This window comes from Poecile atricapillus, chromosome 1 (genome assembly GCF_030490865.1).
Source record: "Poecile atricapillus isolate bPoeAtr1 chromosome 1, bPoeAtr1.hap1, whole genome shotgun sequence".
Classification (NCBI taxonomy): domain Eukaryota; kingdom Metazoa; phylum Chordata; class Aves; order Passeriformes; family Paridae; genus Poecile; species Poecile atricapillus.
In genome coordinates, this window is record NC_081249.1 from 23,893,944 (window position 1) to 23,910,739 (window position 16,796).

Sequence of the window (16,796 nt, forward strand, 5' to 3'; positions counted from 1 at the left end):
GCAAACAGAGAAGTCCTTTGAAAATCTATTGCCACAGCTGAACAAAAGAAAGAAAATGTTAACTGATTTGTGAGCTAATGCCACGGCAACTTCATCTGTGTTCACATTCATGTTCTCAGTTCTTATCAGGACCATGATTCTATCATTCCCAGATCTTGAAACCTGGGGTTTTCTGCCTCGGGATGGTATTTGGAATAACAGGAACAAAGTTTCTGTTGTGACTACCAGCCCTATCTTCTTTTTCACTTCATAAGTGAAAAAGAAAAAGAGCTAAAGTCTGAGTAAAGTAAGTTTGAGTTAATTTACTGTACACCTTAACCCAGAAGCCCAGGAGAATAAAGATCTTGTCCTCCCTGAGGGATTACATGCAAGGAAGGATTCTTTTTCAGTCATTCTGGTAGCCTTATTAATAAATAATTTCATGTGGAAGGTACAAACCATTTACTGTCTAGATACAAAATCAAGCTAAATTGTATTGGCTTGGAGATATGGTGGTCATAGCATGTGTCCTGAAAATTACTTCGATCCAGCTTACATTGGATATTTTCAACAATTCCAAGAGTTTGGTCCCGTGCCCCAGGGCTTTTTAAAAAAACTCCAGGTATTTTGAAGGTATAAAAAAAAAACCTTAAAAAAGTTTTATCTGGTTTCTAGCTCATAAAAGTTAATCAAAGTGCCTGGAAATTTCCTGATGATAAATTGGTCATATCAGTTTTTCTTAAAATTAATTTCTATAAAATTTGAATTTTCTAAAATTTTAAAAAAGAGATATGATTTAGAAGTTGGTGACAAAATATTTATTTTCAAGATCTAAAGAAATTTTCCTTCTCGTAAAATAATAGTGCAGTGCTTTTTTAAATACTAGATAGATTAGTGGAAAGGGTTGCTGATCTGAGCAGAAGAGCAGAAATATTACCTTCCTATTTTGACTCATTCTTTGGTATGTGTCTGGTGTTTAAGACTGTTCTGATTTTAGAATGCTGTCATCCCTTCAGATATTGAACAGTGCAAATTCCTGATCAAATTTTCATCCTCAGATATCTTATGGCTCTAACACCTGTAGTCAATTTTAGCACTTTAGGAACAGCTTAAAGATCAAGGGAATGTCTGCAACAATTAAAGACCTATTTTTACTTGATGTCCCACCTTTCTGGGGCCAAAATTACTGATATTACATGAAACTTAAAAAAAAAAGAACAAAAAACCCCAGCAAAACAACAAACAAACAAATCCCAGTTTATCTGAGAAATAAATTTAATGTGTTTCACAGGATCACAGAATAATTCATTTTGGCAGTGACTTCGGGGGGTCTCTACTGTACTGCCTGCTCCATGCAGGACCAGCTGGCAGATCAGATCAGGTTGTTCAGAGATTTGGCAAGTCTTGAAAACCTCCAGGTATAGTCCTCCAGACTGTGGGAATTTTCATCTTTGTAATATCTTTCTCAGTCTTCTGTAGGTGACATTTAATGAACAGTTTTGCTATCTATTTTCTGATACATTTTTGCTGCTGCTTTCCTCTGGGTTTTCTCTCAACTGATCCTGATTTTCCTCAAATGAGATGCCCCAAATCACACAGAGTAGTCCAGTCCAAACTTTAACCATGCTAAGCATTTCATGACTACTATGTTGGCCTATGCAAATAAGGGTGTTATTTGCATAATGATTAATTTTTTTGCATTATCAAGGCATACTTGACTCTCATTTAGTTTATACTAGATGCTGTTCTGATGATCCACTGCCTAATCAGCCTTACCTGCCTTGAATTTGTACATTCACTTACCCCTTTGTCTTATTCTATAATTGTTTGCTGTTGAATTGTATCTTTTTAATAGTCATTTCTGTTTGGCCTAATTCCTGGACAAAATGTCACTTTTTCTGACCAGTAAAGCAGGATGCCCTTATTCACCCCCTTGCTTTTCTGTGCAGTTTTGGTTGTTTGTTTTTTGTTGGGTTGGGTTTTTTTTGGTGGGGTTTTTTGGGGTTTTTTTTTGGTATTAAAGATATGTCGTCTGTTTCTACTCTGAGCACAAATTGTTATGAGTATAAACAATTAGGAAATGAAGGTTTTTGCCTGTAACCTGAGGGGTTTTTCACTGAAGATCTTGACTGTATTTGCTGAAATCCTTATTACCACAAGCAGCATTTACTTCATTATACTATAATAAAATCTGTAACAAAGTTTCAATATTTTTCCTACTGATTTTATGCTGTTTCCCTTATATCATGCCTGCTATATCTCAGCAAACTGTATGAGAAAACTGAGATGTGTCAGCACTCATCCTCCATCAGGAGAGGAGTCAAGTGGGAGGCAGCTAGATGCTAGCTTAAAAACAACCCCAACCCCCTTTTTTAAATCATAGGGTTTTATCCTAAAATTTTACAGTGACTTAAACCACTTAACAATATTGTCCTACCCAGAGTTATTTTAATTATTCATGAAAAGATGTATTTACTTCAGGAAACCCCTTGGAAAAGAAGTGTCCATCTGGCAAATCCACGGTTCATCTTCATCTTTAATTGAAATACAATTCTAACTGTCCAGGCAAAAGGGAATTTCTGATGAACTGGTCACAACCAACTAATCTCTTTCAGACAGTTTCCCTGCCAGATATGACTTGAACCACTGCAACGAAGTAGGTATTTCTGTATCATACAGAGTAATATGTATATAGGTGTGTGGCATAAAATGGCTGATCCCACAGAACACTTGAACATTTCAGGTGTTAGATTATATAAATGAAAGTGGTTAGGATGGTGTTTTGGTAATGTTTTGCATACTCTGCTAGTGAAATATCAAGGTTTTTTATCAGATTTCAAACTTGTTTATATTTTTTGTCTTTTCGCAGATTGCTACGTAAATGTAGCAGTTTTAAGAATAAACACAAATTACATGAATTGTTTATGTTGAATGAGGCAGATCACTTTGATACTAAATGCTCTTGGGTTACAAGTCAAAAGAAAATAAATTAATGTAAATCAGGTATTATTTTGCTGAGTTTCTGTCAGTGGCAAACTGATAGTCAAAACTTTTATTTTTAGTCTTTGCTTGTCCTAGCCAGTTGTAGCTTTAGTCTCATTATTTGCTCAGTCATCTAAGGAGAGGATTAATTACTTGAACAAAGTTTTTAACTGGTGGGGTTACGTAGGAAATTTTGAAATATATTTATGTCACTGAAGTACAGTATTGTTCAGGTAAGCATATTTCTTCTTCATATTTTAGATCTGTGTGTCAGATATGTAAGTTGAATAATTGTGATGATGTGTAACCATTATAATGAGAATAAGGTAAACAGGTAAGGTAATTATGGAATTATATGGATGGTTAATGTTTAAGAACTGAATGTCATACTAAGTACTCTCATACTCTTGGTTGTACTAGTCACACCCCACCTGAAATATTTGATCTATGATGTCATTCTGATGACATTCTGATTCAATGATGGTTCAAAAATTGTATATCAATAATAAGCAACATACTTAAAAAATACCACCATTGGCTTTTTCTTCTAAATAGTAATTTTTTATATTTTTTTCTTTTAGAGACTGGAATAGATAAGATTGCTGCAGTGCTGCCAATTAGAACTGTTAGAAAAAAAATCAGAAAGAAAAGCTATATAGTCCCTTACATTTCTTAAGAAATTGTCTATCTAATGTAGCACTGTGCTTTACTGAAAGCAGCTATACTACAATTCAATAAGTTTATCTTTCTTAAGAAGTTTTGTGAATCAGTGTGTTTCTTCTTTTATGAAACAAAAATCACTGATCATGTCTTTTTTTGTGTGCTGATAAACTGTCTGTTAATAGTACTAGTCTGATGCAAATGTCCCCGTGGGGTAGCATTCAAATAAACAGTTACACAGTCAGCAGAAATGGGTTAATTATTAGAACTGCAAAAACTCTTTGGTTTGTCACTTTTGTGAGAGATATAAATATCATTTGTCTGAGTAGCTACCTTCAGTTAAGAGGCTCAACTTCATCCAAAATCTGAGAATCTTTTTCTAAAGCTACAGTAAACTAAAAAGTGAATGTGTATTGGCAGAATAAATTTGCACATAGAGATGTCAGTAAGACTAGTAAAACTAACCTAAGTAAGCATGAAACTAGTGTACAGCCTGTGTGCACCGGCTATTATGGAACATCAGCCTTGGATTGTAAAGCAGTAGTACCTCTTTTACTAAAATTATCAGCAACAAAGATCTCAGGAGTCACCAGATTTGGTTTACATTTGAACACAGACTATCTTGTTGGAAACTTATGGGAACATTGGACACAATCAACTGACATCATAGGTTTTCATGGGTATAGTTCACAATAGAAAAAATCTAAGTAAAAATAATAGCTAAAATCTCCATGGTAGGTTCAAAATATAAATTTTAAGCAGTTTAGTTCTTCTTCATCACCAGCAGTGCCATTCTGCCAAGGCCACTTGAATATGAAAGACAAAAATGCACTATAAATATGAGGAAAGAAACACATCCTGGAAAAATATTTGCATTTTATGGAAAAGTGATGTATCTTCAACCAAGGAATGTTTATTATTGTTAGGACTTTGCACTGTGACACATCTCTTTCCCCTCTCCTTAATTTTGTAGGAGAGGGGAGAATTTAAGATTTGTTCTGAACTCTAGTTGTTAAACATAAACAGGTTATAGTATGAATATTGACACAAATGGTGTCTCAAACCTGTTTAGTCCTCAGCATCTTTAAGGTGGAAAGAATGAGCTGCCAGGGAACTGCTTTAAAAGAAAAATAAAATTCTATCCAAATGTTAGTGTGTTTCTGGGGCAGAATGAACTTCATAATTGGGAAAATATGCTTCCTTGTATGGCTAGAATGTATTGTGTTATGCTGTATATTTCCAACATTTTGTGAGGGTTGTATGATACCCATAAACAGTTCCAAGTACTCTATACAATTAATCCATCCTTAATATGTGTATACTCTATATTATAAACGTTTAACAGTCAAATGTGCAAATCTTCAAAGCTATTTTTTATATTTTATTAATCCTTACATGGTTTGGAAAATGAGTGGGCCTCATGAAATGTTATAAAATAATTTAATTGCTTTTAGACTGGGGAAACTAAATTGAAGTGCAGCTTAGAAAAAGTGCAACTGCATCCGTTTCCAAGAGCACCTGCACATCTGCTGATTAAGTCTTCAGGACGTGTATAGCTGGGAAAGTCAGATTCTCTTCCAACAGGCAAGTTCCAGCAGCTGCTGCAGTTTATGGATGGTTTGTTAGAGCCATGGGCACCTGGTTTGGCAGGTACCCATTTTACCCCTGCTGTATCAGCAAGCGCTGTGCTGAAGGCAAGAGCTGGCACGTGTCGCTTCATCCCCTCAGAGAGTGAGTGTTCTGCAGCACTTTGCTGTGCTGCAGCCTGCTTTCAGAGGTGTTGCTAGTGCTCACACAGCTTTTCACAACAACGGTACCCACTTTTTCAGCTGTGCTAAAAAAGTGCTGGTTAAATGGGGCTGCTTAAAACGGAGAAGTGTGGAGTATTCTCTTCACAGAAGAAGAAAGACTACTCCCTGCTCAGTACAGAGACACAAAGAGTTATTTAGGGAGAAAACCATTGAGGAGGAGGCTTTTTTTGCAGAAATAGCCATATGCTTCCAACTCCTACAACATTCGACAATAGGATATTTTGACAGCAGAGTGGCTGCTGCTGCAAATCTCCTAATTATGGATCAAAAGTGCCACCAGCTCATGATGCATAACATGTTAGTGGCATAATCTCATGTAGCAGTTCAGAAGAGCGGAAAATTTTCTGATGGATTAACCTTTACACCAGTAGGTTCTATGCCAGATTCAGGATTAGATGTATTCTAGGCTCCGTTTGAACCTACAGGCAATGTAAAAAAAAACAGGGGAAAAAAAAAAAGAAAACCAACATAAAGCTGGCTATACTTTGTATCATCTGCTCTAGCTGATTTGATAGTTGTGCTATCATTTGTACCTGCCTCAGTTTGACAAAATTAATGTTTTGGTATCCTCAAGGAATCAGTGCTGAGCTCTGGCAGTGATGCTCACAGAACTACGTTGTCAACGGTTTGTGAACCACCAGCTTTATCCACTGATGTGAGGCTTGTTCATACTTGAGATATCTGCTGAGTTAGTCCTCCTGTGGGTGCAAAAGGCACCCAGGCAAACATTTTTAACCCCATCATTCTCCTGCCCACCTCCTGGGGCAAATTATGCCATTATCACTGCAAGGGGAATCCACACTGGTAAATCTGGTATGGATTCACTAAAAATGCACTTTATGTTTCATTGTGGTACTATTTAAACCTCATTATCTGTTAGAAAAATGCAAGTAATAAATAATTCTTCCTACACACATTAATCTAAAAGGGCACCCTTATAAGAACTATCACCCTTACTAGAGTGTTGTCAGACCCTCTATGGTAATAGGAGTTTATTTTGAAACTGTCTCCTTTATAGTGGTGTGAGTACATGATTGTAAACAAGAATTGACAAAAATTAAACCAGTATTGCTTCCCATATTTAAGTGAAAGGTCATGGACTGAACATCAGTAGAGAACAGAATAATTGTGAGGAATTTTTGTTGTAATTGTGGTGAAGGGTGAGGGCTGAAATCTGTGTAAGTTGTCCACCTTTTTTGGTATAGTGATGATGTTATTTGGACAGAGGTGTGGAGAGTTCTTTTGCTTATTTAAGTGACACTTGTGAAGATTGCAGATTGTGTGATAAATGTGTATTTTAATGATTATGATAATTTAATGAAAACAATAAAAGAAAATATCTTACATTTAGTATTATTTAATTAGAAGTCAGATCCTGTAAGATATTCAGACACCTCACTCTTAGTGATTTCAGCTCTATGAAGATACCTAAATACTTTTAAAAATACAGACTTAATTCAAGAGGGTCAAAATAAATGGTTGTAAAGGCTAGATTGCTGCACTTTTCAATAATTTGTTTTACCGCAGTTTGTGATTAATCTGTTTTGTATTGTTTCTCTTTATGTTGCTAATGGTTTTTTTTCTTTCCTGAGTTAGCTGCCGCACTAGGTGTCTCTCTTTCTCTCTGCTAATCACTGGTTTTGGGAAAGTACATAAAATTTCCTTTTGCTTTGCAGTGTGCAAAGGAGTACAGCTTAGGGCTGTAACTACTCTGTATTTGGTTTCTGCTTCATTTTGAGAGACATTTTGAGAGGCTGAGTACACCTGTCTCCCATTCAGCTGCTGGGGGAAGGAACGATCATTGTGGCAGTAAAGGGGTGACCTATTCCCTTGTCAGCAAGAGGGGAACTTAAAGCAGTCAGAGTTATCAGAGTTATCCTCAAATCTGCCTTCTGAAGGGAAATCTCTGGTAGTGAGAGAAAGGCAAAGCTGGAGGTGGTATAAAACAAGTTTGAACTTTCAGCTTTCATGTAGGGCTAAAGTTGGGCCTGGGGGGAGTCTGAGGTGAAAGTTTTAGAAAGAAATATAGAACATCCTGTCGCTGGTACTGCTCCCTCCAAAGGCTGAGAAAAATCTGCAAAAAAACTCCGGTTAGAAATGCAGAGCTGGAATTTCACTTCAAAAGATTCATCATGCACCAGCCTTGTAAATATCAGATATGCTGTTTTTCCTCTGTGCAGGTATCTAAGCCAGACTGCATCAGAAGAGACGATGGTAGCAGCCAACCCTCAAAACAGGGAGAAATTAACCATACTAAAGCAAGCTCTAGGTGCTCTGGGATTCAATAGCCTGGTAAGTTACATGAGCTTATGTTATTTGTGGCTAAAATAATTACATTAGTTGAAAGCAGGATGTAAGTAACTCTCACACATAACGCTTTGTGGGGAAAAGAAGCTCCTTTCTGTCTTTTTATTTTTTTTCCCTCTTAGTTAAGACCTTGAAACAAATACAGCACTAGTTCACTCCAGGAAAATTACTGTAATCACTTTTAATTAGACACAGAACCAACAATGTAAATCTTTTTCATTCTTAAAGATTCACAAAACAGCTTCAAGGTATAATACACTGAACAATTAAATTACATAGATAAAAAGAAGCAATCAAATCCCATATGACACCTCATAAAATCCATGAAAATTTTTTCCTCTTCCTGATTATCTCCCCATCCTTTTTAATTTTGTGAAACACACATGTGCTAACAGCACCTGAAAAGAAGTAAATACCTATTTAGGCAAAGAAAATTAGAGCCTGGTAACTTGAAAGAGCTAACTTAATTCCCCAAAAGCAACAAGAAGATAGGCCTGCTGTTTGTCTTTAATCCTATGAAACTAATGAAGAAGATAATTTGAAAAATTAATCAAGAAGAGGTTCTGGAGGACAGAGGTGTTACAGAAATCAGAAGAAATAGAAGGATGAATATAAAAACTCATGTAAACTGTGTATCCCTTCGGGATAGCACAGTGCTTAACAAATTCCCTATATTTCTTTCACATGTATGTGCTACCTAGCACACTGTAGCTGGAACACTTCTGCAAGAGAAACACATGAGCAATAGTGGTTTTAGAAGGAGGTAAGAACTTCCCCCTGTACAGTACCATTAGAGAAAGGGAACAAAAAAGTTCATGTAACTCTAAGTTAAAACATCATCAAAAATGACAGATGGGCAGCAGTTGTAATACAAAAGGATCAAGGGCTATCAGCAAAAAATGTGTGAATCTGCTGAAGCTGTTATTTAGGTGGGAGATAGACTTCTGTGGTGGTAGTTGTACATTATGGAGATGTTTGGCATTCCCTAGTTAAGGCAGAAAAAAACGTTGCCTTTCAATGTAATGAAGAATAGGGTTTATTTTCATTAATATTCATGAGACCATATCCAAAACTGAAAAAATTGGCAATAATTTGACAATATTGTTCCTACTCTTAGTGTCTCAACCTCTGTACTAGTACATTTCAATAAATACAGGTCCAGACACTTCTGGATTTAGCCCAGTGTTCACAGTTCGGCGGATCTGTCTTGCTCTTTCATTAATGTTTCTGTTCTGTTGAGGAAGAGGTTCAGCCCATAAGTAAATAATTGATTGCTAAATGAATCATGATTTATAAGCCTCCAGTAGGTGTCTGAGAATGCTTCATATACAGCATTCTTTCAAGTCCAGTACTTACTTTCACTCAGAATTCTTGAAAAGAAGTTACCTCTCAGAAAAGTGTCAATATCTTGAAGGCTGGTCTGTATTCAGCATTAGAATAATATTTAGGGGGCAAGAAATCTGTGAAACTCTCAAGTACTGCAGGCTCATTTTCTGTGTTGAATATTAGAGGACAATATGTAGATAAAACACATTCCTAAAATTTATACCCGTTACTTCTGAGGTACATAGAGAGGGCTGTATATATCATTCCTTGACCTACCTAGCCACATTTTTGATGATAGAATAGATAATATTTTTGAAGAACTGCATAAAAATTCCTTAGTAGTCATTATTGATATATTCCAAAGTATGTTAATGTTTATTAAAAACAATTACTATTTTAAAGGTGGGGGAACATGCATCGTTCTTTTACAACAAAAAAAAAAAGTGTTTGAGCATCTGGAATGTGAAATATACTTGAGACCTTATCAAAAATCACCAGACTCAAAAGCTTTCCCAGCCCACTGCCATTCAGTGCTGCACAGTCATCCCCAAACCAGTTCTGAATGGGTTAACCTACAAGCAAGGAGTGTGCAGTGCTAGTGTGCCATTTCATCTTGCCTGAGATACCATCCCAAGAAGCAGAGTATAGCACCCTAGTTCGGATGCTGTGTTAGCATAACTTCTATTTTAAGAGCTATCTTGTTCAGACTTTCTCTGTATATATTGGATTTTTTTGAATCTTCAGCTTTGGTACCGTGTAATACTAAAATACACTGTTGCCCTACTGACATCTCTCTCATACAGTAAGAGGTTGGCGTAAGTGTAGTTTAGAGAAGCAAACTTGTTTAAACAGCACTGGAGTCACTACAGTCTATCCTAGAAAGACTGTAAGCTTCTCTAATGCCCTTTGATGATTGGCATATTTATAAGGGAAAGGAACATGAAGAAAATAAGAAAACTTGAGAAAAAAGAGGATGTATTAGCTAAGTATTTAATTAGTAGTGTATTTATAATCTTCATCTCCAAATTCTGGTGAGTGAAATTTCTCACTGTCACTTGTGCAGCTTCAGCAGAATCAGGTTCTAAATATTTTTCAAAAATATTTCAAGAATTATCAATTAACTTTGCTGTACATAATGCCATGTAATTTTATAATGGATATCAGGTTTCCTGTATTACCATTTTAAGAAGCACCATTGTTATATAACTAACCTTAAAAAAAAGAACTTCCAAAAATACACAATGCTTTCCATATTTTAGGATTTAAGGTTCATATTCCATGGATCCTATTTTTCCTTGAATTTAAAAATATTTTAAATATAATTAACCAACCAAAAGAACTGAAGAAAGTTAGTTTTCTTCTTGCTGTGATAAAAATGAGGCCAGGAAAAATCTGCCCCTAAAGATAACTACTTCACAATCTGATACATCACAGAAGAGTATGCAATCCTGGAGGGGAAGTGTGAGGGTAAGGAAAGTTGCTTTTGTTTCTTTCAGACCTTAATTACAGCTTTTAATACCAGGAACCTCTAGAGCTAGACACTTCATTTGTGAATTCAGCTGGCTGAGGCAAAAAAACCCCTTGCTGTTCCCAGATACAGAAATTGTCTCAATGGAAATTCTCTATGGACAAGATATGTTTTATTTTTTGCAGAAACAATGCATCCATTAAAGATATTTTAGTATTTTTATCACATTTGGAAAAGCTTTCTTAACCTAGTAATTAATGTGACTTACATTAAAACAAAGGAAATAAAAAGTAATTTTTTTGGTACATGTCCTAGATAGGTTCCAGTTTGATTTCAAATTTCCTTTAATAATTCACATGTGAAAGCTTTTCAACTGATCAAATGCTGATGATACAAACTAATAGAATTTGTATTTTTATAAAGCATTGCCTTTCATTGGTGTGCCCAACAGATCTTTTCTTTATCTTTAATTCTGAAAAAAATATGTGCAGGAGGTGGAGAACCTGTTTGTGATTCTCTCAGCAATTCTGCATCTTGGAGACATTCGCTTTACGGCTCTGACAGATGCTGAGACAGCATTCGTGTCAGACCTGCAGCTACTGGAACAAGGTCAGTAGGACACGACCTTGGAGCATCGCCTGCTCGGTCCCACAGCAGGGAAGTTGCGCGGTTCCACCGACAGATGGAAACACAATTCCAGGGAGACAAAAAAAAATTACTTCTGAAAATTCATAAGTTACTGTGGGAAGAGAGTATCCAATTGATTTGGATGTTTTATAAATTGAAGATTTTTATGGGATGAAATAAAATGCCAGTGTTGCAAATTAGCTAATTAAATGTCATATTTAATGTTATCATTTGCCAAAAGAAATTGTACAGTGCACTTTGTGCAGTCTTGTTTGGAAATGCTTTTGCACTGCTTGTCAACAGCTGAACAATTTGTCTTGAATTGAATTTCTTACATTCAAAATCTATGTCTTAAAAGGGTCTCTTGTTTCTGTGCGTTGAAGTTTCCCCTCTTGGTCACTAACAAATCTCCTCCGAGTGGCTTATGGATACAGAATGTCAATAAGTAGCATACTTTCACTCTAATACCACAGAAAGTCTGCCAAACCTTGGGGAAAGTCCTGAATAATTTTTGGAGGGGAGAGAAAGTTGTACTGTAATATACAGATACATTCAAACTTCATAAAGTACTGACTGTAATCATCCTATTTTATGTCTTTGTTAATTTTGATTACTCCTGTGACACCACCCTTTTCTTTAATGTTTGGATTCTTTCACTATTCAAAAAAACATCTACAGAAGAAAATCCATTGTAAAAAATTAAATATGCAATATAACATAAATCAGTCTTTCTTTACATTTTCTTTTCCTTTCAGTGGCAGGGATGCTGCAGGTTTCACCAGATGAGCTCGCTTCAGCCTTAACAACTGATGTTCAGTATTTTAAAGGTAATCTTTTCCAAGCTTACATTCCCATAGATCAGATGTGTTGGCATATTGAGCCTTCTGTTTTAAAAAATTTAAAAGCTGTTGATTTTTGTTTATTTCTAGTATGGTCCTGTAAATGTTCCCTCTGAGGAATATGTAGGCTTATCTGCCATGCAGTAAATCAAACTGGACCACCAAATTGGAAATGCCTTTGTAATATGGACCAAAGTTTCACACTGTGATGGTGATGGGCTCCTAACTTGATTATTGCTACAAAAGTGTGTCAAAATAACAGATTAGATATTAAGAGAGAATATTACTAAGAACTTTAATCAACAGGAGTGTCTTTGGAAAAAAAAAACTGAAAAAATATTTTCAGTAAAATATTAGTTCTGTGTAGTACTCATACACGTTTCTTTTGAACACAGTAGAAAGGCATGTATTTCCAAACTTAAAATCTTCTGACTGTTGACAGTCTTCTCATCTTGCACTAGAGGCTTCAGGAAAAAGCTAACACCATGTAAATGTTTGGCAAAGGAGAAGTAACTGTAGCTAAATTTACTGTAGCTAAAATTACTTAAGGCGAAGTTTACAGCACACTTTCATCTCCGTTTTCTGCTTTTTCTCTTAGGAGACACGATTGTTCGGAGGCACACTATAGAGATTGCAGATTTTTACCGGGATCTCTTGGCAAAATCTCTGTATGGTCGTTTGTTTAGCTTTCTGGTCAACAAAATCAACTGCTACCTTCAAAATCAAGATGAGAGTGGCAGGTAGGAGTGCCATTGGAAACTATTAGATGTTCCATTTTCTGTTCAAATCCAGACCTGTAAAAGAAACATGATTCCATTAAATGGTGGAATTTAATGCACACTGATAAAGTTTTAAAGAATTTTATAATAGCATGACTGTGATGCTTGGATCTTTAAAGTGCTGGCCATTCCTTCTAGTTGTTTATACTGTAACTTGTTTATTTATTTGCTTATATAGGGTGCCATGGTACTTCTTGAGGTAATCTAGATTGATGGTTACAATTAATAGTCTTTTAGGACTTGACAATATAGAATGAGCTAAGTCTTTCAACATGAAAAATGCTGCTTGGTACTTTTTTAATGCAGAACATACTTGTTCTTTCTTCCCAAAATAGTGACCTTAGCACAGGGTATTAAAACCAGAACTTTATTCAAAGGCCTTCAAATGAATGTTTAAACTTAACTGATTTAAATGTTCTAAGAATGTTCTCTAGGTTGGCATCTTCTAAATTTAATTCTGTTGCTATCCAGCATGGTTTCTTGGAAAAATGAATGCTAATTAATGTGCATCAGTGGAGCAGTCATGAAACAAATTGAAAGAACAACAAAAATGAAATCTCAGTAGAATCAAAGTAACAAACTAAGACAGTAGACCTAATTAGATGATCATATGCATGTAACTTAATCAAAGTTCAACAGCTCATATGCTCAGTTGAGCTCTCATGAGCATGAAATACAAGTGGCTTGGAGTTATTAGTAAATGGTAATCCACTAATGACAGATGTGGAACTTTTATAAGGGTGTTTTCTTTATATCATCTCTGTGGCATAGGACAACTGTTTAAAAGGTGCCCTCTTTTAGAGTTTGAGGACTTCACAATCTTGTTTTTATTCCAATTCATAGACCAATTAGTGACAAATCTTTTCTTTTCCATGGGTGTAGCTAAGGGAAAAAGGTACCATGCCTGAATAACTCAGCTTTCTGTACCTAAAATCTGTCATTATACATGCACCACCCCAGTGTCTCACTTCCTTCTGAAGGCAAACAGAAGTAATATGGAATGATTTTACTTGTCTGTTTGTGACACTAAGCTAGAGCAATTTTCCAGTCCATGGCCTAATTTGACATACTCTGTATCTAATAAGCAAGGGCAGTAGCATGAGCAATTCTTCCTCGTTCATTCCTGGGATTTATGGAACAGAGGCTTAGCTCAGTGCATGTCTGTGACAGACAACAATCCAGCTCAGTCATTTCTAATTACAGTGAGCTTTTTTTGTAGTGATTGTTGAAAAAGAAATTTAGAATTGATATATTAAAAATCTATTAAAATTATTTGAAGTAATTTTTCAGTGTGTAATTTTACAATTTGATATCTTACATTTTTTTAGAATAGGGTGTTGTGTACTTCTGTTGTTAATATAAACATATAATTTTTAGATATAATAGGATCTTCAAATAATGAAAGTCAAAGATGTTTGTATATTGTCTATCTTGTAGTCTCCTTTTAGTGAAATCACTTGGTAGAAGAGGTGATCTTTACCTTGTGAAAATATTTCTTCATTAAACTATTTCTACCTGTGAGGTAAAGTGAACACTGTGTGAGGTTGTAAGTCCCAGCTAAAACAGGAGAGACGTTTGATGTACCAGAAATGAGGAGTTTGCAATAGTCTCCTCTGGCCATATATTATACCTATGCTTGAAAAGGGGCAGTTCTTCATTTAGTCTGGTTACAGAAAGCTAACCAGCTCAGGATTAATTGGCAGTACTGACAAGATATATTAAGTTTTATCAGGTCAAAACTAGTTTCATTTCCTTTCCAAACTCGAAGATAAATAGCTTATTTTAAGTGGAAGTAAGGTTGATCATATTTCACTGATATTTAAACTTCAGTTGAAGTAGCCCACATATAGGTTTTGTTGTTGTTGTTTGGGTTTTTTTTTTTTTGTTTGTTTTTGTTTGTTTGGTTGGTTTTTTTGTTTAGCCTAATCATATTGTTTAAACTGGAGGAGTAAATCAAGGCATAGAATAGTTCTAGATGCAAGCTGGATTACTGCAATGAGTTTGTGTTTACTGGGTCAGATTTACTTCCAAATACATCCAAGTAACTATCAGTTAGGAGCATTATATCTCCAGTTTGGTGCAGTTTTAATAAATCTCTACTGAAAGATCCACAAAAAACATTAACTTATGTGACTACATATGTCTGATACATTCCAGGCCACACTTTATTTCCTGGTTGGAAATAGTCAGAATTACTACTTATCAGATGGTATGAGGCCTTCATAAGAAACCTGGAATAAGATTTCTAACTCAGTTCTCTTGTTCTGTTGTGAGGCAGCTTAGCTGTACTTAAATCACACTTCAGAGAGAGTTTATGAAGCAATAAAATTAGATTTCTCGGCTTAGTAACTCTAAAAGAAGCATCTTCTTAGCCTTTTTTAGGAAACCGGTTATCCATATTTAACTTTTATGGTGGAAATACTTGATTTTTGTCTTTAATTTTGATTTATATTTACTAACAAAAAGCTTGTGATAGGTTTCAGACAAAATAAAATGAATTATTATCATTAGATATAAGCAAAGAGGAGGTGATTTGTGAAAGCCTGCAAAGACCAAGCTCTAAAAGTATGAAGTAGAGAGAATAAAAAGTGTTGCCAGAATCCAGCAAACTCATTACTTTGGAATACTATTCAATAAGTACAGAGCAAGAATTTTAATGATGTTGTTAAGTGAGATAATAAACCTTTAGAAATGTTGTTCTATTCCATAAAAACTTATAATTTTGTCTAGTTTTAACTAAATGATAAACCTAAGTTTTGACTAAACTATAACCCATGCTAATTTATACTGATTGCAAGATCTGAAAATTGTTACTTTATTAATTCTGATATTATTTTTAAAAAATCAACTGTGGAGAAATTATTTTGCCATAATTGACCCCTCGAGTGGGATTAGAAGAAAGCTATTAGCATTTCTCACAGGTGCTTATAATTATTTTTTTTTAATTATTGATATTTGTCTTCACTCATCTATATAATGGTTTCCTATTCTACTGATTTTATTATCATCAAAATAATCTCAGTGAATTTCTTCCTAAGAGTCTTAACTCTTCAAAGTTTACTCTGTTTTATTTCCATTCAGATAAGTATGCTGATTTTCAGTTCTGTAGATTCATGGTTGTCTTAATGTGGCGTTTCGATGCAATTGTTTGCATGTTGGCAAAGTTGGATCTGGTGATTCAAATGAGTAATGAAATGACTTAAGGTAATGTTTTAACAATTCCAGACTCATTCTGCAAGAGGGCTTTTTCTTTATGGAGATTAATGAATGCGTGTGAATTCTTGTGAAATATTGTTTTTCATTTCTCATGGAAAACAAGCTAATTAGGTATATGGGCCTGAGAAAATCTTGATACTGTGTTCCCTGCCTGCTACTAAGTTGAAGGCATGTTGTTTTATCAGCTGGTTAGGAAAGATTTTCTCTATTTGTAGATAAAACCTGATAAAAAGCTGATAAATATTTTGTAGATAAAGCCTGGCTGAACAGCAGGTCCCAGAGGGCCTGGATCTAGCTGGAGGCCTCTCACTAGCAGTCACTCTCAGGGTCCATTACTGGGCACAGTATCGTTTACCTTATTCATGAGCTGGGTGGTGGGATAGGTGCCTCCTCTGCAGGTTCACTAAGGACACAAAGCTGTGAGGAGTGGCCAATATCCTATGCAGCCCTTCAGCAGGACCTCAACAGGGTGGAGAGATGGACAGAGAACTGTGAAATTCAGCAAAGGCAGGGTCCTGTCCTGGGGAAGAACAATCCCCTGCACTAGTACAGTCTGGGGGCTGACCTGATGGAAAGCAGCTCTGGGGAGTGGGACCTGAATGTCCTGGTGGACAGCAAACTGCCCATGAGCCAACAGTGTGTCCTTGTGGCCAAGTGAGCTGATGGTGTCCATTAGGACACCATCATTAGCTGATGTCCATTTAGCTGATGGGGTGCATTAGGAAGAGCACTGCCAGTAGGTCAAGGGAGGTGATCCTGCCCCTCTGCTCAGCCCTGGTGAGGCACATCTGGAACACTCTGT

General features: G+C 35.8%; 1 protein-coding gene across 1 annotated transcript in view; it reads left to right on the top strand.

Annotated features, from left to right (window-relative positions):
• The window catches only part of MYO16 (myosin XVI), a 286,365-nt gene that overhangs the window by 157,394 nt on the left and 112,175 nt on the right, over positions 1 to 16,796 (top strand). Inside the window, exons 17-20 of the mRNA XM_058859396.1 lie at positions 7,613 to 7,724; positions 11,025 to 11,142; positions 11,916 to 11,987; positions 12,598 to 12,739. Of these exons, the coding sequence (XP_058715379.1) occupies positions 7,613 to 7,724; positions 11,025 to 11,142; positions 11,916 to 11,987; positions 12,598 to 12,739 (444 nt within the window). The remainder of the gene's footprint in view (positions 1 to 7,612; positions 7,725 to 11,024; positions 11,143 to 11,915; positions 11,988 to 12,597; positions 12,740 to 16,796) is intronic.